The sequence below is a fragment of the Eublepharis macularius genome, chromosome 14 (assembly GCF_028583425.1).
Source record: "Eublepharis macularius isolate TG4126 chromosome 14, MPM_Emac_v1.0, whole genome shotgun sequence".
NCBI lineage: Eukaryota > Metazoa > Chordata > Lepidosauria > Squamata > Eublepharidae > Eublepharis > Eublepharis macularius.
Window position 1 is genome coordinate 22244163 of NC_072803.1, and position 26944 is coordinate 22271106.

At 42.9% G+C, this 26944-nt stretch overlaps 1 protein-coding gene across 1 annotated transcript; it reads left to right on the forward strand.

Annotated features, from left to right (window-relative positions):
* The first annotated feature begins 8475 nt into the window (after positions 1–8475).
* SLC18A1 (solute carrier family 18 member A1) lies at positions 8476–26607 on the forward strand. Its single transcript, XM_054998277.1, has 15 exons — positions 8476–8587; positions 8912–9269; positions 10630–10688; positions 12272–12355; positions 12670–12762; positions 14838–14927; positions 15295–15338; positions 16755–16815; positions 17989–18084; positions 22670–22748; positions 22849–22900; positions 23742–23805; positions 24252–24371; positions 25438–25571; positions 26494–26607. Exons 1-15 carry the CDS (start codon positions 8476–8478, stop codon positions 26605–26607), a joined length of 1560 nt encoding a protein of 519 aa, XP_054854252.1.
* The last annotated feature ends 337 nt before the right edge of the window (positions 26608–26944 follow it).

Here is a 26944-nt window from a genome sequence, read left to right on the forward strand (position 1 = left end):
TCAGTCCTCCGCCCCCTCCCTCTTCTTGCTCAATTCCAACAGAGCCGGAAGTGCCGGGCGGGGAAAGGGAGGGGGAGAGAGGGAAGGGCGGGGCCCGGAGGAGCTGGCCAGCGTGCTGAGGGGAGGGGCTCTCCGCGGAGAAGAGGAAGCGCATGCGTAGGGATGGGTGCCTTCTCGCCGCAGTTCCGCAGCCAGGGTACTTTTACATAGGGGAGGATGTGGTATTGCCAAGTCCAGGGGGTGACTGGAGCCCTCCCAGAATAGCCAGTGGTCTCCAGGCCATACAGATCAGTTCCTCTGGAAAAAATGGCTAATTTGGAGGGTGGACTCTATGGCATTTTACCCAACTGAGTTCTCTCCCTACATCAGACTCTGCCCCCCCCCAATCTCCAGGAATTCCCAATCCGGAGCTGGCAACCCGAGTGCCTGAGCATGTGCAGAGCTCTCTTCCGATGCAGTATGGCGTCATTCGGATCGTAAGGTATAATGTAATAAAAGTGAACATGAGCAGCGCGGTTTCTCTCCTCTGCAGTAGACTAGTGTCAACCAGATCATAAACCTGGATCTTCACATAAAGTAATAAAACGTACCCCTGAGCATGTACAAAGTGCACCCCTGCTGCACTGTAAATTAACATCAACCAGATGAAAAAATATAAATTAATACAACTCTTTTTAAATTTTTTAAACAGAAAACAATGAATGAAACATTTAAAAAAACAACAACATACACATAAAATAGAAGCAAAAATAATTATCAGAATAATGAAACTACATAATATTTTCCCCATCTCCATACATACTTAAGATACTTTATGTACAGCCTTTTATATTTTACATTTTATATTCAACATTATATCCAATCTTATATTCAATATAAATTAATACAGCTCTGAGCATCTGAGCATGAACACTGTGTCACCTGCCCTCTGCTACAGAGTTTCCTCAACTACATCCTAATACATAAAGTAATTCTGCTCTGAGTATGTGCAAACTGCTCTCTCTCTGCTGCCGAATATTGTCCACTAGTGCTTCTGAGAATCATAACAGCTCAGCACATTTTGCTTCCTCTTTCACAGCAGCAACAGGTCATTTTTTCCTCTTCCTTCTCAGGCAAAAAAAAGGGCACCAATGGAGATTCATAAATGTTTCCAAACAGAATAAAGGAGAATATTTTAAAAATTTTTGTTTATGTTTAAATACAGGTTCATCATAAGTTACATTTAAGAGAAGATTTTTTTCCCCACAAGATCTGGTTTGCCAAAACAACTTAGTGAACATTTATATCATTTTTTTAAAAAAAATAATTTTTTATTCCAGTTAATAAACTCAAAAACATAAGACATGGGCTACAATTGTACAATCATCTAAATTATAGCAAATTCTTGATTTCAAGTAGATGCCAAGTATTGGCCAACCTCTGTATATAAAGCAGGGAGTTTCTCACTAATATGATAAGATAGCCTGCGTCCTGTGGCTGTTTTGGAACCATATTCAATTTCTTCATTCTTTCATGCAATCAACAAATACAGTACTCTTCTGATATTGATTTTTGTGAGGGGAGTACCCACATGATATCCTCCCCTAATAGTCAGATTTCTATGGTTTTTCTTGCCGAACCTCTTTTTAAAAATGAAAGCCAGGAATTCAGAGAACCTAACAGATAGATTGTTATAACATTATAATGCTACTGCCAATTTTTTTAAGAGCCAAAAAAACTCTTGCAGCAGTTATGGGGAGCTGAGGCAAGGAAAGTGTGGGGGGAAACTGCAATGTGGATGTGCTATTGCCACTGCAAATACCTCTTTACTTGCAGCAGCAACGAGAACTATCCTAACTTTCTCTGCAATGGGCACCCAAAGTGGCTTATATCATTCTTCTCCATTTTATCCTCACAACAACTCTGTGAGGTGGATTAGGTTGAGAGAGTGATTGGCCTAAGGTCACTCAGTGAGCTCCCATGGCTGAGTGGGGATTTGAACATGGCTCTTCCAGACCTTAGTCTAACACTTTAACCACTATACACACTGGTGCACAGTTAGGCAGCTCTGAATACAAAATAATACTTTTTTAAAATCTCAGGTTGCACCAAAGGCTATTGGGACCAAGATGTAATGCTCCCTTTCAAAACTGAGAGCGGAACTACAAGTGACAAAAGGCACAGGTTGGACACTTGTCAGCTTCCTTCAAGTTTTGATGGGAAATGTAGGCAGCTTGGCGGAATGTTGGACAAGTGACAGTTGAAAAGTCCGTTGGACAGCAGTCGGAGAGCCAAGCTGCGAGACCAGGATGCCTACATTTCCCATCAAAACTTGAGGGAAGCTGACAAGTGTCCAACCTGTGCCTTTTGTCACTTGTAGTTCCGCTTATAGGCACTGGCAGTAATCTGGAATCTGTCTTGCAGATGCTGATTTAGTAATCAACAGGTTTTTCTCCAGAACCTTCCCTGAGGACTGGTGTCCTCACAGCACTATCAGTTTATTATGCAATTGTAACCCTTAAAAGGGCCACATCTGTGACCACAGAATTGTGGATGCCCCAAACAGCAAACAAACAGCTTTTATTTAAAGGTGGGGAAAACAAATGGGTTTAGAATTCACGTTTTAAACAAAGCAGTGTGTGAATAATAAAATATTCTGAGTCATCCCAAAGTCAGAGTGAAAAGAGAAGGAAGTCTGTTCAGTCTCTGATCTCTGACTCACAAGCCACAGGCTGGTCTAGTTGCACACTTGGAGAGGTCTCTCTTTTGCACAACTCTGGAAGACACTTTTCCACACAGTCACAGAAGGAAAAGGCCCTAAAATACTCAGAGTCAAAGGCCCATGTCAAAAGACATTGCCATTGCCAAGACATTGCCAATGTAACTTCTGCCATTCTCACTCTCCACAGGCTTTTTTCCTGTGGAACTTCTTCAGAAATTTTTTGCTCCCTCCAGAGAAAAATGCCTCAGCTTCCTCCCTTTCTCTCCCCTCTTTCTCCTGTCTAGTTGCCAGGCAACCACCCCCCAGCCACCCTGTAGAAATCACCTCCCATCAGGGGACAGTATTTCCAGACCAGGGCCTATTATATAGATGAAAACATGTCACAAACTTTTAAATAAGTCTTATACAATAAATATACATTAGTTTCTGGTCTGTTGCTGTTTACAGCATACAGCGTACATCCCAATTCCTTTTCTAGGATATTCTACAATTATGGGGATATTGTATCTGTAAAAAAATGTAACTAAGAAATCATAATTGTTCCCCCAGATAACACATTCATTACTCTTGTGTGTGTGTGAGGTACATCATTATATGTTGCCTTGGCTGGCAGCAAAGGGAACTGATCTTGTCTCAGGGGAGAAACTGGTTGTCTTTTACTGGCAGCACAAGAAGAAGCACTCTTTATTGAGGGGAAAATGAAATGAAATTATACATGGCTCTATAGTGTAACCTTAGCTTGCATTGCACAAGCTAGGGAAAGCAAACAGGCACACATGGAAACTCTTCCTGAGAATGCCTGCATCTGTATTTGTAAGACTAATCTTCTTTAAAACAAAACACCCGGCGTAATCCTTTCTTTTTTATATTTTTGCATATTTGTGTAGTTAAGGTACTGCAGCCAGGCGCTGGTATAAACAACGTTTCATGCCGTGTGAAAATATCACAATGAGCCACACAACCCCTCGCCCCCATATGCCCACACCATTTTTTTTTTTAAAAAAAGGACTGGATCTAGACTAATTGACTTTAATGAATTTGGAAGTATATAACGTTGTTTAGGATTGCACTGTAAATTTTTTCTACCAGTAGAATGGAATTTTCCAGCTTCTCCCACCCCTCTGCACCCCACTGATCTCCGCTGCTTCTGGGGCATGCTGGGCCTTGAGGAATGTCACACAGGTGGTCCGCAGCAGGGATGGGGAATCGGTGGGAATTACCATTTTAGTTGGGATTGAGTTTAGTGCTTTCTTTCTTTGTGGACTATGTAGCCTCACTCCAAGCCAAAGGGTTTGTTACCATCAAGCTTCCACTTTGGCCTTTCTCCTTCCCCCTCTATCTGAAGACTACTACTCCTTCCTTCCTTCCTTCCTTCCTTTCTAACATATCCTCCCTTTTTCCTAAGGCAGCTCACACCAGCAACACCAAATTGCAGTAAAAATTTAAACACCACCACAAGAGAGTTAAAACACACTCAGACAAGACCATAGCTGAGCATTTCCAACACCACCTTGATAGTTATTACCCTCCACAAAAAAGCATCCTAAAATAAAATCCTATTGTGTGTTTTCTGAAAAGCAGGGAGAGACAAGCCATTTAAAACTCTTGGCTGCGCAAAAGAAAACTTACAAGTTCTGGCTGTTAACCAAATGAACTAACTTAACAGCGGGCCATGTATGAGGAGGTTTGCCTGAAAAGTTCAGTCTTGCAACTCACCATTGATGTGGGGCCCATAAAACACAGGAGGACATTTACAGGTCAAAGGGCAAGTCAGGGGACAGAGGTGGTAAGATGGGGACCACCTAGGCTGATTCCATCAAGAAACAATGGCATTCAGAGAGAGAGGCATATCTGCTGAAAACACTAAAAGCGCAATCCCAAACATAGTTACCCATGTTTAAGCCATTGAAGTCAATAGGCTTAAATGGGTATGAGTCTACTTAGGATTGTACTGTTAGGCTCACAGACCATCACTCATAGTTTTTTTTTTTTTGCCAATCAGAAACAATACCTTTCAATAATTCTTCCTTAACAATAACAAGATTAATAATGATGGGCTTATATACCACCCTTCTGGACCGATTAGTGCCACACTAGAGTTGTGAACAAAGTCAGTGTTATTATTCCCACAATACAACTGGGGAGCTGAGGCTGAGAGGAGTGGCTTATCGAAGACCACCTGCAGCGTTCATGGCAGTAGTGGGAGTCAAACTAGCAGAATGCTGATTTGCAACCCAGCCACTTAACCACTATGTTACATCAGCTCTCTAATAAGATTCTAGGTTACTTCAGCATTCAACTCAGTAAAGTTTTCTCTTTTCTCACATGTCTCAAGATTGAACATCCTACATTCCAATGAAGCCATCTGGATCACCTGTAAACAAATTTACTCACCTTAAGACTGCCCTTCCTTTTTTGGGTGATGTCCCCAGAGCTCGGCAACTTCACTCATCAATCAGGAAGCTCTCCAGAGTTCTTGTCCCTCTTTAATGTAAAACATCACATTACATTCTAATAAAGAATTGCTAAGATGAACTTTTCTTAGGACCTGTTCCTTATTTTGGAGATTTTCTGGTTAGCATTCTGTCCCTGACGACAATCTCAGTTTTAGTTATAGCCTGTGGTGGTGAGCCCCACAAGAAGTTAATACAGCACAGGTATGAATAATACCACAGGGATCTAGAGTATGAAGAATTGTAGCTTACTGCTGTGATTACTACTTGAAGCCCTGTTGCAGTTACTACTGTTTCTAAAGATGCAATTCCTGATGTTGAGACTTCTTCTGTTTCTGTAGCTACTTGTTATAGATGCTCCTCCTGTTACCACTTCTAGGCTTGCCAGCCTCCAGGTGGAGCCTGGAGATCTCCTGGAACATCAAATGATCTCCAAACTACAGAGATCAGTTCCCCAGGAGGAACTGGCTGCTTTGGAGGGTTAAATCTATGGCATTACTCCTGCCGAAGTCCCCACCCTCCTCAAACCCCACCCTCTCCAGGCTCTATCCCCAAATGTCTAGGAATTTCCAAGCCTAGAGTTGGCAACCCTACCTTTCACAGCAGCTGATCCCTCTATGACTGGTTAATATTTGATTTGTGGAATATGACTGTAGAAAGGGACTGGAATTGTTTGAGGATCTCAGTCATTCTGAACCCAAATAATAAAATACGCTTGAAGTCCTGACTGGGATTTGACTTCACTCCTCCTTGTACATTTGAGTAAGGCCGAACATGAGTTGGCCTCAGCAGTAAAAATAGCTTGAAGATTTTATAGGCCTAGAAAAGGTTTCTCCTCTTAGTTCTTCTCATTGTCTTCCTGGGCCACATTGTATCTTGGGCAATAGTCTTCCAAAATATAGTTTTACTCTGCTAGAGTTGATAAATGCTGCCTCAGATAAAGGGATTAACTAGGTGATTTTTCAGCTCACTTTGGTCCTGCAATCCAGAGTTTTCTAGAGGGGGATTTTGAGGGGGGGCCTCAGGGAGGAAGCCTGCACCCACGGGTTCAGCGAAGATACCGAACTAAGGCCTCTCGACCTCAGCCTGGGGCCCGGGGGTTCTCCTGGAATTGCGGCTGATCTGCAGACTACAGAGATCAGTTCCCCTGGAGAAAATGACTGCTTTGGATGGTGGACTGTATGGGATTATACTTCATCAAGGCCCTTTCCTTCCCCAAAAGCTGCCATCCCCAGGCACCATCCCTAAATCTCCAGGAATTTCCCAAGGCAGTGTTGGCAACCTCAGAGGTCTCTGCTGTTTGCTTTCTGCACACTGTGACAACACATGTGTATGAGAGATAAACCTTGATAAAAAGCCATGTATTGCAGGTGCCTCAGTGCTGGAGATAATCTCGGCAACCTCCCCCCTCACTGGTCCACATTCCCCCTTCCCAGCCTCTGACGTAAACAGAGCTACAGGGCTGAATGAAACATGTTTGAGCTTCCAATTACATCTTCCTGGATGAGGATTCTTCATATCCTCCCCAGATAAAAGGCTCTAATAAATTCAACAGGAGGGGCACTTTCCTTCTCTGCTGTTAACAGTACCAGGGAGACAGCCAACTGTGAGGCACTCCAAAATGGTAAAGAGCCCATTTCTAACTGTGAGCCAACAAGTTGGAGACTGATTTAAAAAAACCAGGAGTTTCAGGTTGAAACCTGTCTTTTTTAACTGGAGAGAGAGCTGTCTTTTTTACCTGTCTTTTTTTACAAGTTTTACCCTGTCTTTTTTTAACTGGAGAGAGAGCTGGAGAAGGAAGGAAGAAACGAAAGAAGGAATTATACAATATGATATGAACTACAATATTTGCTAGTAAGTAAACCCAGTTTAATTAAGTGGGAAAGAAAGAAAAGAAAAGTTTGGGTTGCAACCCTCAACCTACTTGCTATTAAGGAAACCCCATTGAAATAAGCAAGATCTGTTATTTATCTGATAGTCTGGAAATGTTCACACCATTTAGATACTCTGATGCTTGCATACGTGGGAATGGTCTTGTTATAAAGTTTTAATGACACCGGAGCAAAATGTGTGTGTGGGTGAGTGTGGGAGTTTCCCAGGAAAGAAGTAAAAAGTACTGAGATTTGATTAATAAAGTGTTCTGTTGTATTTGTTGACAGAAAAGATGCTGTGAACAATAATAAATGATAGGAACAGAGATTGAAGAAAGTACCCTAGTCCTTTAGAAAGAACTATATCGAGAGGAGAAGCATACTGAATTTCCACTGTTTAAAATGTTCTAAGTGAAACCTTTGCAGGATGCCTTCCCCCACACCTGTTTCCTAAACAGCACCTTTTCCATTGCTCTTCACAGACCTTGATTTCTCTCCCTCTCTGTCACTGCCATGGTACAATGGGGATGGGGGTGGGCTGTACTTTCTCCTTCCCCAACCAGTAGGAATGAGTAGTTAGAAACTTACTAATCAAGAGGCAGCCCGAACAGTGCCCCTTGGTAAACCAATAACATAAATGCTCCCACGCCAAACAGAATTATTTCTGACATTTGGAAGTGATTGGAAAACTTTTGAACAGAAGGTTATTCTAAAGCTTTGCTATGTGATTTCCTTTTCACTGGCAGTTTGAGGCAAGTGGAGCAGAAAGGAAGGAAGTAAAGTTATAAAAAATGAAATCTTGCCCTTAAGTCATAGCTGACTAACGGCGACACCTGGTGGGGTTATCATGGCAAGAGACTAACAGAGGTGGTTTGCCTTTGCCTGCCCCTGCAACCTTGGTCTTTTTTGGAGGTCTCCCATCCAATTACTAACCAAGGCTGACTCTGCTGGATAGCACAGGAGAGCCTGATCTTGTCAGATCTTGAAGTTATAAACAGATATAAAATCTTTTGTTAAGACCAACCAACATAACGCAAAACAGTATGCAAATGTTCAGGTTCTACAGAACTCTTTGGATGTTAAAAAACAGCAAAAAGGGAAGGGGGAGATACTTCATGACTATCCTGTGTAGAATTCCGGGCAAATATAAATAGATAAGATGGTGCAGGGTGGACCAGGTTGTATCTTTCGGTCAGCTGGGAAGCAGTAAATCGGGGAGTTATTTAGGTTGGTCTCAGTAAAAGGTATTGCATGGCTTCTATTTTGGGATTTAACATTAACAACACATTCATTTAGGATGTTTTTTTTTTAATTTTGGAAGATCAACTATTTGGATAGAAATTTAGTTGAGTTCTTTCTCTTACAGATTCTAGGCTTCTAGACTCCTCAAGAAGGAGGAGAAACAAACCTAGAAGCTGATCACTCTTCTCTTCCAGGAATGCCCAAACTCATGGAGTGTACCCCCTGGATCTGGCTACAGGAGGGGAGGGAATCCCGGAAGCTGGTGCTGCTGGTCGTCTTTGTTGCCCTGCTGGTAGACAACATGCTGTTGACAGTTGTGGGTATGTTGTGTGTTGCTTTGCCTGTCTTTTTCAGGGTTGTGTGGTGGATAGAGTGCCAAGAGATACAACTCACATCAGCCAAAGGTTTTACTGAATCTCCTTTATACTGGCATGCACCATGGATGGGCTGGGGCATGCAGGGGATTGGCAAGGGATGGACTGAAAGCACATCTGTCTCTTTGAAATAGTTGTCCAGTCCATAGGGAATCTCAATAGGAGAATCTTGCATGATGCTCGTCTTGATGAAGGAACATTATTCAGCATACCTGGCTTTGTATGGCACCCTTGAACTGCAATCCAAACCTCTGACTGCTTTCCTTTCAGTGCCAATTGTCCCTTCCTTCCTCTTTACCACCTACAAAAATGCCAGTCACTCTGCTCTGCAAGGCCTGGTTCCGATGGCGGTCTCCACAGCTGCTTCTTATGCAGCAGTATTCTCTCACTATGACAATACCACAGTACTCATCTCTGGCTATACTGCCAGCACGGATGCAAACGGTGCAAGCAAGACCCAAGAAGGAAACTCATCTCATCTCCCCCAGGCAGCTTTGATTCCGAGTGACAATTGTACAGAGGGGGCTGACTTTCTGACTCAAGAGAATGTGCGCGTTGGATTGCTGTTTGCTTCCAAGGCTTTGATGCAGCTCATAGCCAACCCCTTTATAGGACCCCTTACCAACAGGTGGGACACCTAACCAACCAATGGTGTGCATATGTATGATGTATGATATCTATTTATTTACTCCCTATGTTTTAACCTGCTTTTTGTTAGAGTAGAGCAATGCCATGTGTACAAAAAAGCCAGTGTTGTATAATGGTTAGAGTGTTGGACTAAAATCTGGGAGTCCCAGGTTCAAATCCCCGCTCTGCCATGCAAACTGACTCGGAGACCTTAGGCCAGTGAAACACACACTCACTCTACCTACCTCACAGGGTTGATGTGAGGAAAAATGGAGGAGGAGGATGTAAGCCACCTTGGGTCACCATTGGAGAGAAATGTGTGGTATAAATAAAGGAAATAAATAAAATAATTAAATAAAGAAGGGAAAAAGATTCTGCAGGGAGTAGCAAGCTCCAGCTAGACAGGACTGTAGAGGGAGTGCCTTCTTTATAAATGGGCTTTTCTTTGCAGAATGCTTTTCTTCTAGCTCTTTACACATTCTCTCTGAACTAGCTAGATTTATACTCCTTTCTTTCTATCCAGTTTGTCAGTTCCACAAATAAAGCCTTCGTTACTCTTAATCATTTCAGTGTCTCCTGACTGCTGCATTGGCACTCTGCCAACACTTTTAAGCCCTTAAAAAATTGGCTCCCAAGTGATTGGTGATTAAAAGCTAACACAAAGAATGAAGTGTAATTTGAACTAAGTTGCCAGCCAGGCATGGTGGAAGGATGCCTGGCTGCTGCCGCTTTTCTGTCTGACTTTGCTAATAGCAACTGATAGGTGGGAAGGGAGGAGCTGGAGCCATATCCAGGTATGAGGCAAGAATGCCTGATTTCTGCCATATGCCTCCTTTGGCCATAGTGATGAAATGACGGCCATTGACAACTGGGTAGAAGGAGGCTGTCAGTTGGAGCTGCATCTAGACATGATCCTGGCTGCTGCCTCTTTGGCCTTGCTAATGGCAGGTGGAGGGTGGGAAATTTACTAAAACAGAATCCAGGCATGTTGGAAAAATGCCCTTTCTGCTTGGGCTTCGGTGATGGTAGCTGGAGAACCATTCAGCGTATGCAAATATGTATATGAAAAATCAGACTCCACCCCCCTGCAAAAAAGTTGTGTTTATAAAGCTGTTTTGGAAAAACCACGCATTTGAGTAGAAAATGGGTGTCTTGAGGTCTCTCTTCATCTCTAAAAAGGACATGATGAGGTCTATACTGGACTGGGAATGAGTTGTTTTATCTTTGAACTGAATTGGATGTGTTTTAATTGTGTGTATATTATTACGGCTCTTAAGTTGCCCGGCGAATTTTACAGCAAGGCAATAAATAAATGCAGTTTTGAAAATAAAAAGACACACAGATTTTCTTTCCTCTTATAGGATAGGATACCACATTCCCATGTTTCTTGGGTTTGTCATCATGTTCCTGTCCACTCTTTGTGAGTATTTTGCCTCCCATGTGACCGTTAGTGTTCTTATCTAAACTATGTGACCTGAGGACAAAATGTAAACATCTGGAAGGTGAATCAGAAATGGGGAAGTAAGACGCTTATTTTCTATGGACTGATTAACTGCTCAGCTACATGTTACATTTTTGTCTATGTTTAATTTTTTTTTCTTTTGCAAATGCAGACTTCAGAATTGCTTTATCGAGGAAGAGAATGGCATAGGGAGAGAGGGAGACTTGAACCCTTTCTTCCCTTATTGTTTTTTTCCTAGGGAAAAAAATCCTTTTACTCTTGTTGAGGAAAACTTACAGATATCCATATTTTTCCCAGTGGGTGTAAACGCAGTGCAAGGTTATCTTTTCCCAAGGGAGAAAAATGGGAGGAGAGAAAAGGGTTCAGGTTTTCATCTCTCCCCAGACTGTTTTTTTCTTGATACAGTAATCCTGGCAACTAAATGTGCAAAAGAAAAAAAGTTATCACAATAAACACAGAAGAAATTGTACATTGTAAGTTAAATACTATGTGAAAATTAAACTTTGGGGGTGGGGGTGGAATTAATGCGTCACATATCTTGTGCATATTGTACTCAAATTCATGCATATGAACACTAACCCAGCATTCAGTGCACACTCTGCCATTTTGTACATGGCAGGTGCTGAGATCTTTTGAACAGTGATAATACTGCACAGGGCAAATTGTGTTTTTCTAATATTACTTTATCAAAAGAACAATCTTATCTTTTAAATGAGCAGAATACATGAATACACTATCCCGTAGGCAGAGACAAGCTCTCAGAAGTGTTCTCAGCAGTGTAAACACTGGGAGGAGAGCAATACTTGATATGTGAATAGGAGTGTTACAGGCACATCCTTATTCAAATCTATGAAACGTTGCATGCATGAGGTGAATTCTCTAAAGAGCAGGTGATGTAGTAAACCTGAAAGTGGGCTGTTCAACCAGACTGCAGATGGATTTGTATGTGATGAAATGCTCCACCCATAAAGAAAGCATCCTACCCATTTACCCTTTCTCCTAGTTCTTTATTTTTTTTTTAAAATGGAGGAGCATTCCATCATGTGAGTCCCTCCTTGAAATCTGAAATGGTACAGTCCAGACACAGGCTTACCACTCCATCACTGAGAGTTAATTTATAAGGTCCTTCAATTTTCTGAAGTACTCGCAGAAATGGTCAAAACGAGAAGCCGTGAATTCTATGGCTTATAGATGCTGATGGAAAAGTTTGCATTATGTTTACCTTTTCCAGACAGCAAATGTTAATTAGAGTTGGTTTACACAATGGCAAAATGTGCACACACAATTATTACATCGTTTGTGATGGCTTGAAGAGAGGGCGAAGGGTGATTTTCTTGCACAGTGCATCAGAAAAGATAGTATCATCCAGGAAAGTTGTAGAACTCACCATCACCACCATTATAATTCCCCTTAGCATTTATAGAGCAATTGAGTTTCAAGGCGATCATGTACATTTCCTCAGTAATTTGCCCTTGCAAAAGTCCTGATTCTGCTAACTCCTCTGCATCTATGATTCTGCTGTGTTTCTCTCCCTCCCTTAGTGTTTGCTTTCTCCAGTACTTATGACTTGCTGTTTGTGGCTCGAGCACTGCAAGGCCTTGGGTCTGCCTGTTCATCTGTTGCAGGTAAACATGATGTAGGTGTTACTGGAATGGGCAAAGAACTTGGGCAGGTGGAAGGGTCTTGGGAGCAGGTATTGCCCCAATTCCTTACAGCCTGTGTGTAAGCTCTGGGAGAGGACATTACATTTCATTATTTGAGATTAGGATCATTATTTATTTTTAGCTTTGTAGACGATCAGGAGTGCTGCTTTGGTAGAAGCATAGGCTATCAATTTCTTAAATAAATACATATCTTTAAGTAGCAGACACAGCTGGAATAGATGTGGTACCCAGGAAGCAACTCAAAGCCGTCTTGGCATTGTTCCCCCTGTTTGCAGGTCTTGGGATGCTAGCAAGTGTCTACACTGATGACAATGAGAGGGGAAATGCTATGGGAATAGCCTTAGGTGGCTTGGCTTTGGGGGTTCTTGGTGAGTAACTCTTGTTCCACAGTGAACTTTAGAATGTTATCATGTTACCAACTCTTTGATGGCTCATTTTTCCTGCTCCTTCCATCCTCTTTCCTTTGCTCATCTGCTAGATTGTTTTTGTCCCTGGATATTCTCCAGTGTTCCTTTCATGGTTGTTTCTCTTGATCATGTTGGACATCTGTTGAAATGCATCCTCATCTCCTGTATGACAGTGGTGCATATCAAAAACCAGATTGATGCACAGAATCCTACAGCCATCTCAACTTCTTCAGTGACAACTCTTGCCAGTGTTGTTACAAGTTTTCACTAGAAGGGAAGATTGTGGGTGAAAGTTAGCCAGAATTCTATACCATTAGACTTGGCTCGTATATCCCTTGCCTGTGATGATGGCCTGGTGATATATAAAGCATCACTTTCAGTTTTCTATTCCATGACATCACAAATGAAGCTTGGTAATACAACTTTCAGCTGCTGCTTAAATATCCAAAGTACAGCCTGTTATCATGACAAGTACTTTGCTAGCTTTTCTATATAGTACTTTAAATTTGAAAATAACTTTAGTATAAATGACTGGTTGAGAAATGGAGGATAAGAGCAGACATTTTGTTTAAAGTGACAGGTCTGCTTCTCAGGAATTACAGAGACCTGAGGAATCTGTGATTAGATCTCTAGATGCCTTAAAAAACATCTGTGAGGGGTATAGGGCTGTTTTGGATCAAGGACGTGGCACTGGGGAAGAGGGCATTCTTCCCTTGCCATTTCCGAGCTAGAAATCACCCATGCTGAGTGGCTATTAGCTCCAACATGGGAAAAGGTGATTGGCTTGATCTCTCTCTCTCTCTCTCTCTCTCTCTCTCACACACACACACACACACACACACACACACACACACGCACACGCACACAGAGTTATAGCTATTTTAAAATGAAATGTAAGATGCCAGGAAATCTGGATCTGGCTCTCCTGGAGTTCATCTAGTTAACCCCTTCCACAAGTGGTAGACCTGTGTCTGGACTGTCCCACTTCAACTTTGGGTTCATATGAAGGGATTATTCTCCCTATAAGAAAATTGTGGACAAACATAGCTAGATCAGGGAGAACAGTTTTAGTCCAACCTTATACTTACAGCTAGATGTTTATGGGCAGAGGGAATTGTCCAGTCCTGGGAGATTCTAATCCATTGGAGACTCAAGGAAAGCTTATCTAACAAGCAGATAGGGGGTGTTGCCAGTGAATTGAACCAGGAGCCAAAGTACAGGTAAGCAGCAAGAAACCAGAAAGACGGGCGATTGGCTTTTCAGCACCAAGGACAGCTTCCAGGCAGTAGACTTATTTGCCCCAACAAATTCTGTAGCCAGACCGAGCTTTTATATTTCCTATCAAACTTGCTACCAATGCTGGATTCTTAAAGAGAAAATACCATTAAAAGAAAAATCTTGCCCGATACCTTTCAATCCATTACCTTTCCATTAAATATCAATGGGCTTGTTGTCAACTCAAGAGAGGGAAGGAGATCATGAGTAGTTTCATCTCCAGTTCTGAGCGCTGCTGGCTTCTCACTCTTGTCACAGTATTTGTATTGAGGCCTAAACCAGGTTCCTCCGCAACCTGTGTCTCCTGACTCCCAGTGCCTTTTGATACATCTCTTCCCGAGTCAGTATCTTCACCACTGCTCATGGCTCAGGTCATGGTAAGAATAGTTTTTTTTAAATAATGGAGCAATCCATCATGTGAAACCACCTGAAGTAGAACCACCTCAGTGAAATTAAGTGAGCTTCCATCATCCAAAGTCAACAACCATTGTCTGCTAGAGTGCCTCTGCAGATTATCAGCTTCCTGTGTTCATCCTGCTCACCCACTTCTTATATCTAATACACATTTAGATCTAGACAGGTACCCTTTGAGAGTACAAGTCTTACCATCAGCTCCCTGACTGTGTTCACTGAGTTTAACAGCAATTGGTTAAGAATCGTTTTTCCCGCTTCAGTCAATTAAGCGACTTTCTTGCCAGGGCCTTGGAAGTGCTGTAGCGTTCAATGACCTTGTTTCTTTTATTCCTATTGCTTTTCTTCAGTTGGAGCACCCTTTGGAAGTGTGATGTATGAGTTTGTTGGGAAGTCGTCCCCCTTTCTGATCTTGGCATTCTTAGCCTTGTTGGACGGAGGTGAGTCCTTTGGCATAACAGGAAAACATATTCACAGCTGTGGTTGAGGCCAGTTGGGATGGAAAGGGCAAAGGAAAGCTTAGCTGGTAGACAGAAATAGATCAAAGGTCATGAATAACAAAGTTGAAATGCCATTTCAAAAAGGAAGCTGGCACTGAGAATCAGTGATGGTTAGTGACGTGGGGAACTGAGTTCAAAATCCTACTTGTCCATGAAGGTCTCTGGGAGAGCTTAGGTCTGTCTCTATGTATCGGCCTAATCTCACAGGCTCACCTTGAGGGAAAAATGAGAGAAGTGAATGCCATTTATGCTCTCTTGAAGGAAGGGTGGAAGAAACCTGTAATAAATAATGATATTTCTCCTTTAGCTTTACAGATGTGCATCCTGCACCCTTCAAAGATTTCACCGGAGGTATGTACAACAATAGGGGCATGGCAGACAGAAAGCAGCGAGCAGGCCTTACTCTTTCTTGATAAGATGGGGTAGGCAACAGATTGTGATTGCTCTAGAGCATTATAGGGTTTGAGAACAATTGAGAAAGACAGCTTGACAGGAATATGACAACTTCTGTTTGTCAGGTGCAGGGCATCTGGGTAACATGTACTTAGGTTATTCATTTATTTAAGAGACTTCCACCCTACCTTTCTTCTTTTTAAAGCTTTTAAGTGAGCTGAACCAAAAGTTTGAATCCGAACATGAAAACTATACAATGGTGGCTTCCCACACAGGGACCACAGAGAACTGACTCATGTGAAAACCTCTGCTTTTACAGTGGCTCCTTGAAGGTCTTCACTCCATGTATAAAGAGAGCAATACTAAGTAGATCTCCTCAGATCCCATTCAGATCTATTCAATGGGGCTTATCCCCAGAAACGTGTTCTTAGGATTTCACAGAAAAGGGCTCAAATACACTCCCACATCTCATAAACAGGACTACTTCAAAGTACCTGCTGGAAGAGAATTGCAATGACATATCCTGGATCTCCCAACTCAAAATATGTGTTGAGGGACAAGCTGGTCTCCCCTCAAAGTCAATTCAGAGACTCCAGCTGGTGCAGAATGCCACAGCTTGATTATTATCAGGATTTATACAAGGCTTGAATTTTGCTCCCATTCTGACTCCCTCCATTGGCTGCCTATCAGTCACCAGGCTCAGTTTAAAATTTTCATAGCTGCAGGACTGCCTCTCCCCCTATGCTCTGCCTCAGCAGCTTTGCTCATCTGAACAGAGCTTTCTGCAGGTGTCACCTTGCAAATGGGCAAAATCAACAACTGCCTGTACATGTGCATTTTCTGTATTGGTCCCCACCTTACGCAACAGCCTGCCTGGTGAGGTCAGGAAAGCTCCCACTCTCCTGGCTTTCCACAAACTATGCAACACTAGAATTATTTGGAAGGGCTTTTGACTCAGGTAATAGGCCTGTGCTGTAAGAAATGGATCAGACAGATTTCATGGGAAACGAATAGACCATTCTATTAGGTACTATCTGTTGGTGTAGATATGCTGCTACTTGGAGTTTCTGACTCATGGAATATGTTCACGTCTGCTTTGATTCTTTAGTGATTCATCTCTGTATTCGGATTTCTGCTTGTTTTTAAATATCTGTAATCCATACCTTATTGTATTGTTTGTTGAATGTTCCGGCTGGTGGCTGCATGGACTTACTCTGTGTAATCGGCCTTGAGTCTCAGTGAGAAAGTCAGACTAGAAATAACATAAATAAATACAATTTTTAAAAATGACCAAATGGGGTTGACAGTACTGGGGCTAAAGTTACCAGCTCCATCTCTGACCCCTCTCAGCAGCCCCTCTTCCCTTTCGTGTAGAGTGCCAAAGGGACCCCGCTGCTCACCTTGCTATGGGACCCCTACATTCTGATTGCCGCAGGTAAGCCACCATACTGTCCTTATGGGTTTATTGTCTTGAAGCTCTGGGTACTCCATGGCAGAATAAAACCTTCTATGTGGCAAGAGCTGGGGATTTAATGAAATGGAAAAACCCATTTCTTCCAGCATTGATTAAGGTTTTTTTCAACACCAGAATAAGCACATCTATCAATAAAAATAGGGGAGGGAGAGAGACAGCCTGCTATTTGTTTAAATGTTGGAGAGCCTTGGCATCTCTCTGCCTCTCTGATTCTCATCTTTGTTACCCCTTGATAATTAGATTTCTTTATAATAATGCAAGTGCAGGGAAAAAAGAGGGAAAGGAGCAACTAGAACAGTTTGGGGAATCCCAAAGTTTTTCTAAATAGTTTTAATTTGGGGTTCTCATTGAGATGAACAGAAAGTCTTGAGTAGCTGGCTCTCTTAAAAAAAACTTTTAAACCATTTTTTTAAAAAGTGAAATCCTGATCATATCTTTCCTTCAGGTCTAATTCCCCCTATTCATACAGTTTTAAGAGTTATGTATAACTGTATTTGTTTAGCTGTCTGGACACATGCAACTACATTGGCTCACATTCAGGGCTCATTTTGAGGGGGAACGCACAGGAACGCAGTTCCGGCAGTTCCCCAAAGAGGTCATGTCAGGTGGCTCCGCCCACCTGACTCTTGGCCATTTTGGGCCCGTTTCGTCCTGGATTGGGGCTGAAACAGCCCGGATTGGGCCTCTGACAGGTGGTGGATCACTCTCCTGTTCAGCAACGGCCCAATCCTGACCGTTTTGGGCCTCTTTTTGGCCATTTTCAGCCCCTTTTTGCCATTTTGGGCCCAATTTTGGCCCTGAATGGCCAGGGTTGGGTCCAAAGCAGCCAGGATAGGTGATGTCAGGGGGTGTGGCATATGCAAATCAGCTATGCTAATGACACATTTCCACCGATGACAAGGGGTGTGGCATATGCTAATGAGTTATGCTAATGAGTTCCTCCAGCTCTTTTTCTACAAAATGACCCCTGCTCACATTTATTTCTTGCCGTCTCCTTTGGTTGTCTGAAAGAAAATTTTAAGTGCTTCAGAGCAGCACAGACCCATCCTTTCCTTTGCCCATCTGCAAAAAGCATCATGCATACTGTGATCAGTGATAACAAGGATAAAAACCTATACATTTCTTCTCCTTCAGGCTCTCTCTGCTTTGCTAATATGGGAATCGCTATGCTGGAAGCCACTTTGCCCATTTGGATGATGCAAACCATGTGCTCCCCAGAGTGGCAGCTGGGTAGGTTCCTGTTTATGGTCCTCCTGGTTATTGACAGGACATTTAAATGCACACGCAAACACACGTGGTTTCTATCTTGTCTTGGGAAATTCCTGGAGACTTGGGGGCAGTGCCTGGAGAGGGGGGAATTTGGGAAGGAGAGAGAACTCAGTGGGAATGCGATATCATTCTGTCCACCCACCCCTGAAGCTGCTACTTCCTCCAGAGGAACTGATCTCTGTAGTCTGGAGATGGGTATTAATTCCAGGAGAACTCCAGGCTCCATCCACCCTCTCCTGGAGTGGGACTTCTGCATGCAGCCAACCAAATATGATCAAAGGTCAATCTGCAGCTCAATCTGATGCACTTGGAAACTGAGTCAATTACCACTCAGTGCTAGTTAAGTGGAGATAAAAGTGTAGCCTTCTAAGGGATGCAAGTAACATCTAAAGAGATCCATCCCCCAGGCTAGAGGATGAGGACATGGCTGAATTATAAGGTTCTCAGAGGGATAATTCTTTGTCCTTCCTTGTGATTGTTAGAAGTGGAACAATTTATGCAAATCCAATGCAATGTTTCATTTGCTTGCTTTATGCAGGATCCAGAGTTTCTTGAAGCAGAATTGGCAGTATTTTGGCTTTTCAAGCAGAACTCACACAGTTCTGCCTCAGTTTCACTTACAAAAGAGACTTGCTAAGGTCTGTGACTGAGGGTTCCTGGGCCATAAAAACAGAAGGCTGCACATTTTTTAATTTGCACCATGCTGTGGTGCAATTTTTTAAAATTTGCTGTGTCAGACTTTTCTAAATTCTCTCTGTCTTTAGTCTTCAAAAGAAACAAGTATCTGATTCTGCAATGGGTTTTATTAGTTTTGTACCTCCCACAGGGCTGTAGCAAGGGTAGAATCAATGGCTATACCCTTCTAAGCCCATTGAAGTCAATGTTGTTATAGAAATATAACAACAACAACTGCACATATACTGCGCTTCTAGACAGATTAGTGATCCACTCAGAACTGTGAACAAATTCAGTGTATTATTATCCTCACAATATAGCTGAGTTTGAGAGGAATGGCTTAATGACACTTAGAATTGTGCTATTAATTTGCTCCGTGTAATTGTTTTTTGAAAAACAGAACATTTAAATTTGTGGCTTGACAGAATCCATTTGAAGCATAGGCAATTCTTATAAGAATCAGGAAAAAATATTTTAGAAAGAACAGTTCTTGATGTTACAGGAATCAGCCACTCGGCACTTGCATAGCCCCTTCTGCTGTAAACTGGCAGAACATGTTCTGCTTGAACGTGATCCTCAAGAGAAGACTGCAAGTGCGGCATGCACTTTCCAGATATGAGTGGCTCTTGCCCCTAGACTTTCGCTTAGGAGGCTGAAATCTGGGGAAGGTGATGATAAAGCAGGATACAACACTGCCAGAGCAAAGCTAAGCAGGTCTATGAAGGGGGATTTATTTTGAAGTACTCTGTGTTTTGATTCAAATCCCCCTTTCAGCCAATAACTTCACACAGAATTAAGACACCAAAAGCAGTGATCGATAAAGAAATATGGGTTTATTGTTTATAGAATAAGCCCATGACACATATCACCATTTCAGGCAGAAATGTGTAAATAAAAGACCAGTCACGTCAGAGAATCTTATATACCCTTAACGCTAATTGTTTACAGGATAATTGCTAATTGTTTACAGAATATAAGATCAAAATGACGCATCTTCCCAGAATACATGGCACAAGCTTGAGTGACACACATTTGAAAAGCTGGAGCCATCTATCTGATATTTTCTTAGGAAGGAATGCATTCAAGGTTGAAAAAACATACTTTACCACTATTGACTGTTTCAATGGTTATTTTATTGTTATTGTCATTTATTGTTATTTATTTATTGTTATTGTTATTTATTCACGTTACCAGTATTAATTGTAAAATTGTCAGGCCCTCTGGTTACCAAATTGGGTAAAGAGACAGTGAGCTGGGAATATGACATGTCTGTTTGACGCACATATGCATCGTAAGAGAGATGTGTGTGTATTTTTACACGTAACATTTGTAGCAGCTGGGTAGAAAGGGACTTTTTTAAAAAGCTGGGACATTCACTAGGAAAAAACACATGGCTTTTGCAGAGGCACCTACTGATTAAAAAATAAAACCATTTTCAGAGGCACAGAGAGGAAAGATCAGAACATGCCGATTTACCAGCTGCCTAGGATACGGGTCAGGATAATAAGATAAAATTACCTACCTTTGTAGCAAAAACCACTGAAATCCAATTTGTGGAGGAATGACCTTTGGGGATGCTCTCAGCTGCACTTACTGCCGAAACAGAGGGACTACCTAGGCTGAACACAACGGCTGCTAATCAGATTAATAACTAGTCATCCAGGAGGAGCCCTCAGCCAGATACAGACATCCTGGGAGGTTGTGAGCAGGCATTTTTTCCTGCAGGCTGGTTTCCTGGAACGGGCAGTAGAGCAAGGATGGGGGAGGTTGCCGAAGGCATCTTGCACTGAATATAGGAAAAGGTTATAAGGTTAGCCATAAAATACCTTCAAGGCAAAGGACTCAAAGGGTGTGTGTGTGGGGGGGGGCAATTTGGAAACTGGACCACAGGGTATGCAGAGGCTTCAAGCCTGGAGCGTGGATGACGTGTAATTTAAAATAATTTGGTTGTTGTTTTGCCACTGTGTTCTGAGGAGGAGCCCTGGCACATTCATAAATAAGTACTTTCAATAGAGATCTTTATTACTTGTGGAAGGCATGGTATGGAGGCTGGATATAGATGAGTGACAGACTCCATCCTTGTACTGAGTATTTTAAAAATGAAACTGACACAAGTCTCTTTAGATCGCTGCTTCTGTTTGTCTAACTGGTATTTCTTAGCAAAATGGGCAGTGCATAGATTTTCCCTGAAGAACCTGGAAGATAAATTAAAGGGACAGATGGAGGAAATTAAATGCAAATGATTGTTTCAATAAGGAAGCTGTGTTTTATTGGAGCAAACAGAGCCGCCTGGGAGGCATTTATTGTCTGCAGAGGAATAAATTAAGAATAAACAACTGTCAACCTACAACCAGTCAAATATTTGATTCTGGTTCACTGTGACTGCAGAGCACTGAGACTCTGGTAGAGAGTGTGAACTGAAAATGGAGGAGGGAGAAATGTAAGCAGTCTCATTTGGGCTAGGCACAAAAGGAGCCCGTCCATACCTTCCAACCCTGCATAAAGGAAAATGTCAATATGCCTGAAAAGAGCAGCCAACAGGCTTGGAGAAAAATGTCTGTCCCTTTAATAGAGGCATAGTGTGTAGAAATGAGTAGCTGAAGCATGGAGGTGAATAATATCACCTGGAAAATGTGCCATGAAGCCTCTCTTAAAGGGATAAGATTTTTTTCCTCTCCAGGCAGCTGGCAAACCTGTGCAGCCCACAACGGCTCAAGACTCTGCTTATTATCAGCTGTAGTCTGGATTCATTTCCTCAGCAAAACATTAGCAGTACAAAATGGCGCCCAGCAGCTGCAGTGTGTGAAACGGAAGGCTGTGTACCACATGGCAGCGTATTGTTCACGTACGTGCACTGAAATGTATGTGCATTGGAGGCCATATGATAGACATCCCCGCTTTCACTTCTAGAGACCCTGTGTAGGACGCAGAACTCTAAAGAAAGACCTTACTACCAACTTGTGCTAAAAACATTTCAACAAGGCAAAAATAGGAAAAAAATAGGGACAATTATTTACCAGGGACAGAGTCCAGAAAACAGGGACTCCCTTTGGAAAATTAGGAGAATTGGCACCCGTGAAAGAGGGTTTGATTGTGAGAGCTCAGCTATGGCATATATTGTTAAGAGCTTCGATTCTCATTGCTGTGGATCAGAGACTCCTATAGGTTAGCTCTAAAGTCAAATGCCCGGAGGAAGCCAGTGTGAGCTGTCCAGTGTGGCGCAGTGGTTAGAGTGTCAGACTAGGATCTGGGAGATCCAGGAATGAATCTCTGCTCTGCTGTGGAAGCTCGCTGGGTCACCTTGGGCCAGCCACACACACTCAGCCTAACCTGTTTCGTGGGGTTGTTATGAGGATAAAATGGAGGGGAGTGGAACAATATAAGCGGCTTTGGACCCCCATTGGGTAAAAGGTGATGTACCAATGAAGTAAATAAAAAATAAGTAAATAAACCAGAGGATCTGGCAAAAGGAATGGTAATGCTTTTAAGTGATCATCAGTATTTCCTTAATGTGCCTTGAATGTTGGGAAGTAGCTCTGTGCAAATATCCATCAGTGCTTGGATGAGGTGATCTCCCCACCCCAGGCAGTGACCGGCATGTCTCTGTATGAAGAGAAAGAACAGGTTTAGATTCTAACAGAGGCACTGCGGTGAATTGACTGGAGCTCCTTGCAGTTGCTGAATCTCTGATGTGGGATAGTGGAATTGCTGCACTGGAGGAATGCCTCTTTGCCTCCACCTGAGCTCTCTACTTATACATTTGTTTAAAAAGCAGATGCGACAAAAATGCCCCAAATCTCTCATGAGCTGTGTGACTTTCTAGGAGACCCTGTATTCCTTCATTTAAGGCTGGTGCTTCTGTGTTTTGCAGGGATAGCTTTTCTGCCTGCCAGTGTAGCTTACCTGATTGGTACCAACCTATTTGGGATACTGGCCAACAAAATGGGACGGTAAGTGGAAACTGTTTGTCTGTTTCTTCCTCTTTCCTTCCCTTCCTTCCCCTGTGACCTCTCATCATTTTGTGCCTAATTTCTTATTCATTTTTAAAAGGTGGCTTTGTTCACTGATTGGAATGGTGCTGGTGGGAATCAGCCTCCTCTGTGTGAGTATGATACCAGATCTATGCTCCAAGATTACTGCACAAAGTAGTCAGTTGGGAAACCATGAAGAGGGCCGTTTTATCTTCCACTACCTGCACTGGGACGGGAACCCTGGAAGAGGAATTGGTGCTTTGATCCTAGAGAAGATTCCCTGTTCTATGGAATGAAGAGGGACCAAGCTTCCACTCTTCCAAAGAGATCCGTCCCCAAAGTAGCATTGAAAAAACAGTGAGCTTACTGGAAGGGGATACTGGTCAGAAGTTGGGTACTTTTACAGAAAGAAGCAAGGGTGAACATGTTTATTACATTACTTAATAAATATCGTGTCAAGTGCTTGAATATTTATGTTGGATGAAGGGGTATCTCCCTTCTCTTCCCATCCGGATCCCCGCAAGGCAGAAAAAGAGGAGAGAAAACAGAGGGGTCTTCTCCATATTTGTATGTTACATTAGTACATCCAGGACTTTTTTTCTGGGAAAAGAGGTGGTGGAACTCACTGGGTTGCCCTAGGAGAAAATGGTCACGTGGCTGGTGGCCCCATCCCCTGATCTCCAGACAGAGGGGAGTTTAGATTGCCCTCCATGCACAGTGCACAGCGCACAGCGCACAGCGCACAGCGCGGAGGGCAATCTAAACTCCCCTCTGTCTGGAGATCAGGGGGCGGGGCCACCAGCCACGTGACCATTTTCAAGAGGTTCTGGAACTCCGTTCCACCGTGTTCCAGCTGAAAAAAAGCCCTGAGTACATCCATTGAATTAGTCTGTGAAGTAAACAAGAGATAGGGCTGTGAATTGTATTTGATGCCCTGCCCATCCATCTCTTTCCTTTCTCCCTCGCCTGCAGATTCCCTTGGCTCAGAATATTTATGGACTCATCGGGCCCAACAGTGGGGTTGGTATTGCTCTTGGTAAGATTATGAAGAATTTTGGATTTTATAGAAAGGTGTTCACAAGTAATGCTAAAAAAGAAAGTCACGCATATGGGGAGTGGGCGCACCTGCAGCTCACTGTTTGTGCTCGCTCAGGAAATGCAGCCTATTTTCATTGACTTTCTGACTCTCTGGTAAGTAACTGAAGAACGTCAGCTGGGTTCCTGTGAAGTGATAGTTCAGGTTTTTGGTGGGGAGCCCGTGTATGATCCATGGCAAAGCTCTCAGATATAGACATGATTCAGCTGCAAAAACCAGACTATTTTAAGAACATTTGCGATTATCATTTCAATGTAGCCAGAAATATGTACCCTGAAAGAATAATCACATGTGGTTTGTGGAAGACAGGGTGGGAAATAAGGGATGCCCCCTCGCCCTTTATATGTGTGTTAATTTTTCATTTTTTTTTAATGTTCTGAGGATAGGCATGGTGGATTCCTCAATGATGCCTATTATGGGATACCTGGTGGATCTTCGGCACACCTCTGTCTATGGCAGTGTCTATGCCATTGCCGATGTGGCCTTCTGCATGGGCTTTGCTATCGGTATGAATGAACAGAGTCCCCCTGATGTTGTTTTTGTTTCTTTCTTGTGTTTCCATGTTGTTCATTTCCAGCTTTTAAGTCTCCCCATCCCAATTTCAATAACTTTAGGGTTCAAGGGTTTTTTAATTGATTGATCTTCAAAGCATTCTCAGTAAGCTTTTGATCTTTTAACAAGCAGCCTTGCTGGGAGATGGAGCAAGTGAGACAAAGAGATATGTTGCCAGAGCCAGTAGGTCAGCTGAGTGGCACTGAATAACAATCTCGGTACTGCATTTTCCTGAGTGCATAGCAGTGCTCTGAAATGACAGCGTCCCCAACACCTCAAATCACAACTTTGATAGGAAGAGGCATATGCATCATAAAACTGTGCTTTTACAGCACAATTGACAATAGACTCTATAGACTTGATTTTTATGGGCTTCTTCTGGTGTAACTGTAAAGGACTGCACCTTAAGAGTTGGTGACAGGGGCACGCAAATGGGTGCCAAAAGGAAGTAAAATCGCACTGCATTGGTACAGAAAAGCAGAGAGAGAGGATAACATGGAAGCTCACTGGGTGACCTTGGGACAGGCACGCACTATCAGCTGAACCTACTTCGCAGGGTTGTTGTGAGGATAAAATGGAGGAGAGAATAATGTAAGCTGCTTTGGTTCCTCTTGGGGAGAAAAGTGGGGTGTAAAAAATGAAGTAAAATAAATGTCACGTATTCATTTCTTTTATTTTTTGTGCAAAGTCAGGGAGATAATTTTTTATCCTGCCTGTTTCCTTGGGCATTTCCCCTCTTTTCCATTGCTTCTTTGATGCCTTTTCAATGCCCTTCACACACAACTGACACAATAGCATGCCTAATTTTTCATGGTGTTATTTCTTGTTAAATTTCACTAATGTGGTTGGGGAAAAGCATGATGGCAGATATGTTCCGGGTGTGGAAAACCAGAAAAAACCTTGTCTGGATAGGAAACCACTGGGGAAATATAGGTATGCTGCCTTAAGTCCCATGCAAGAACGGTGGGGTATAAAAGTGATAAAAAGTAAACAATATCTTACATCTTTCTTTATTTCCAGGTCCTTCTACAGGGGGTGCTCTTGTACGAGCCATTGGCTTCCCCTGGCTAATGGTTGTCATTGGGGGAATCAACCTTTTATATGCCCCTCTCTGCTGGTTCCTACGGAGCCCCCCAGCCAAAGAGGAGAAGATTGTAAGTTTTTATCTGAAACTAAACTGACTGAATCCAAAGAGTCCTCAGACTGTGTGGGCCACATCCATCCAGGAGTTTACCATATGCCCAGGGTGATGCTTCTGTCCAATACTGGAATTGCAAAAAAAACCAGTCTTCAAAATGACTGTGTGGGATGATACACACCCCATATCAATCTTTCTAGATGACAGGTTGTGACACTCATGCATAACAGGGACAACCCTTGCAGATGAGGAGGGAACACAGAACAAAGGATGCTTTCTGTGGGCAATCTGCTCAACTAAAGTATTGAAAATGTTAAGAATGCCCCCTCCCCTTTATTTCTGTTTGTGTTGCTATGCCCCAAACACCAGTTTACAGCAGCCTGGGAATCTACTGGCAAGGCACAGACTTTGGAGGGCCAAAGGAGATAGTTGCATACAAACGTGTTCTGGAAAAATGTCAGGGGAAAACAATCGATAGTATACCCCTTTTCTGTGCCATTCTAATTTTCTGTGTAGGGGGAGGGGGGTAGAAGTCCTTTTGTATGGAGGAACATTTAATCAGAACAGACTCTATCGGCACTTTCAGTTGTTCAGGCCAAGCACATCTACCTCTCTCAGGCCTTGGGTACTGCAGGACCAGGGACAGCTCCCAGGGACCGTGGATGTTGCTTCTACAATATCTAAAATGCCCCGATACCTTATATTCACAAACAGGGTTGGATGGCTCTCATAGTACCATTCCTAAGATAAAGTTCCAAGAAATTTAAAAGGGCAACATTGTTGCTGAGAGCCATGTCCTGTGGCCGTGGCTGTAGGTGGGTTGGGTCAGGGAATGCACCAGTCTGCCTGGAGCACTGTTTTGCCCCACCTAATCTTTTTAACTGGTCTGACTATAAGGCAGCTAAATGTGACAGCGTTTTGTTCCCTTCGCTCCTCAGGCAATTCTTAGCGAGGAATGCTCCATGCAGACCAAAAGCTACGCCACTCAGAAAGTTCTCCGGGAGTTTCCACTGACTGACATCAGCGACGAGGAAGCAGAGAGTGAAGAATAGAAGGAAACTCCAAGAAATGTACCCTGTTAGAGCCATGAAGCCCACCTCGCCTCCGCCAGCAAGCAGAGAGCTCCTTAGATCATTTTCTTACCTCTGAGGGTCCCTGGAGATATTGGGTCAAATGCCAGGACTTTGGGATTGTACCTTTAGCTAGCCTGTTCCTTCTACTGTTGGACCTCAGGGGCAAACCTCAGTTAGTCAGCCTTCTATGTCTCATTTTTAAAGAAAGCAGCCCCTGCTGCAAAGCACTTTTCCTCCCACGGTATCATCTGTGCTAGCAGAGAGGTCAGTGATATCAAGATGTATTATTTAGTGTACGCGAAGTCCTTCTGAATCA

Coding starts and splice junctions, on each gene's coding strand:
- SLC18A1 (XM_054998277.1), top strand. CDS start 8,476: ATGGAGTGTACCCCCTGGATCTGGCTACAGGAGGGGAGGGAATCCCGG. Junction 12,763..14,837: donor CTTGGCTTTGGGGGTTCTTG/GTGAGTAACTCT, acceptor GCTTTTCTTCAG/TTGGAGCACCCTTTGGAAGT. Junction 22,749..22,848: donor CTGGCCAACAAAATGGGACG/GTAAGTGGAAAC, acceptor CATTTTTAAAAG/GTGGCTTTGTTCACTGATTG.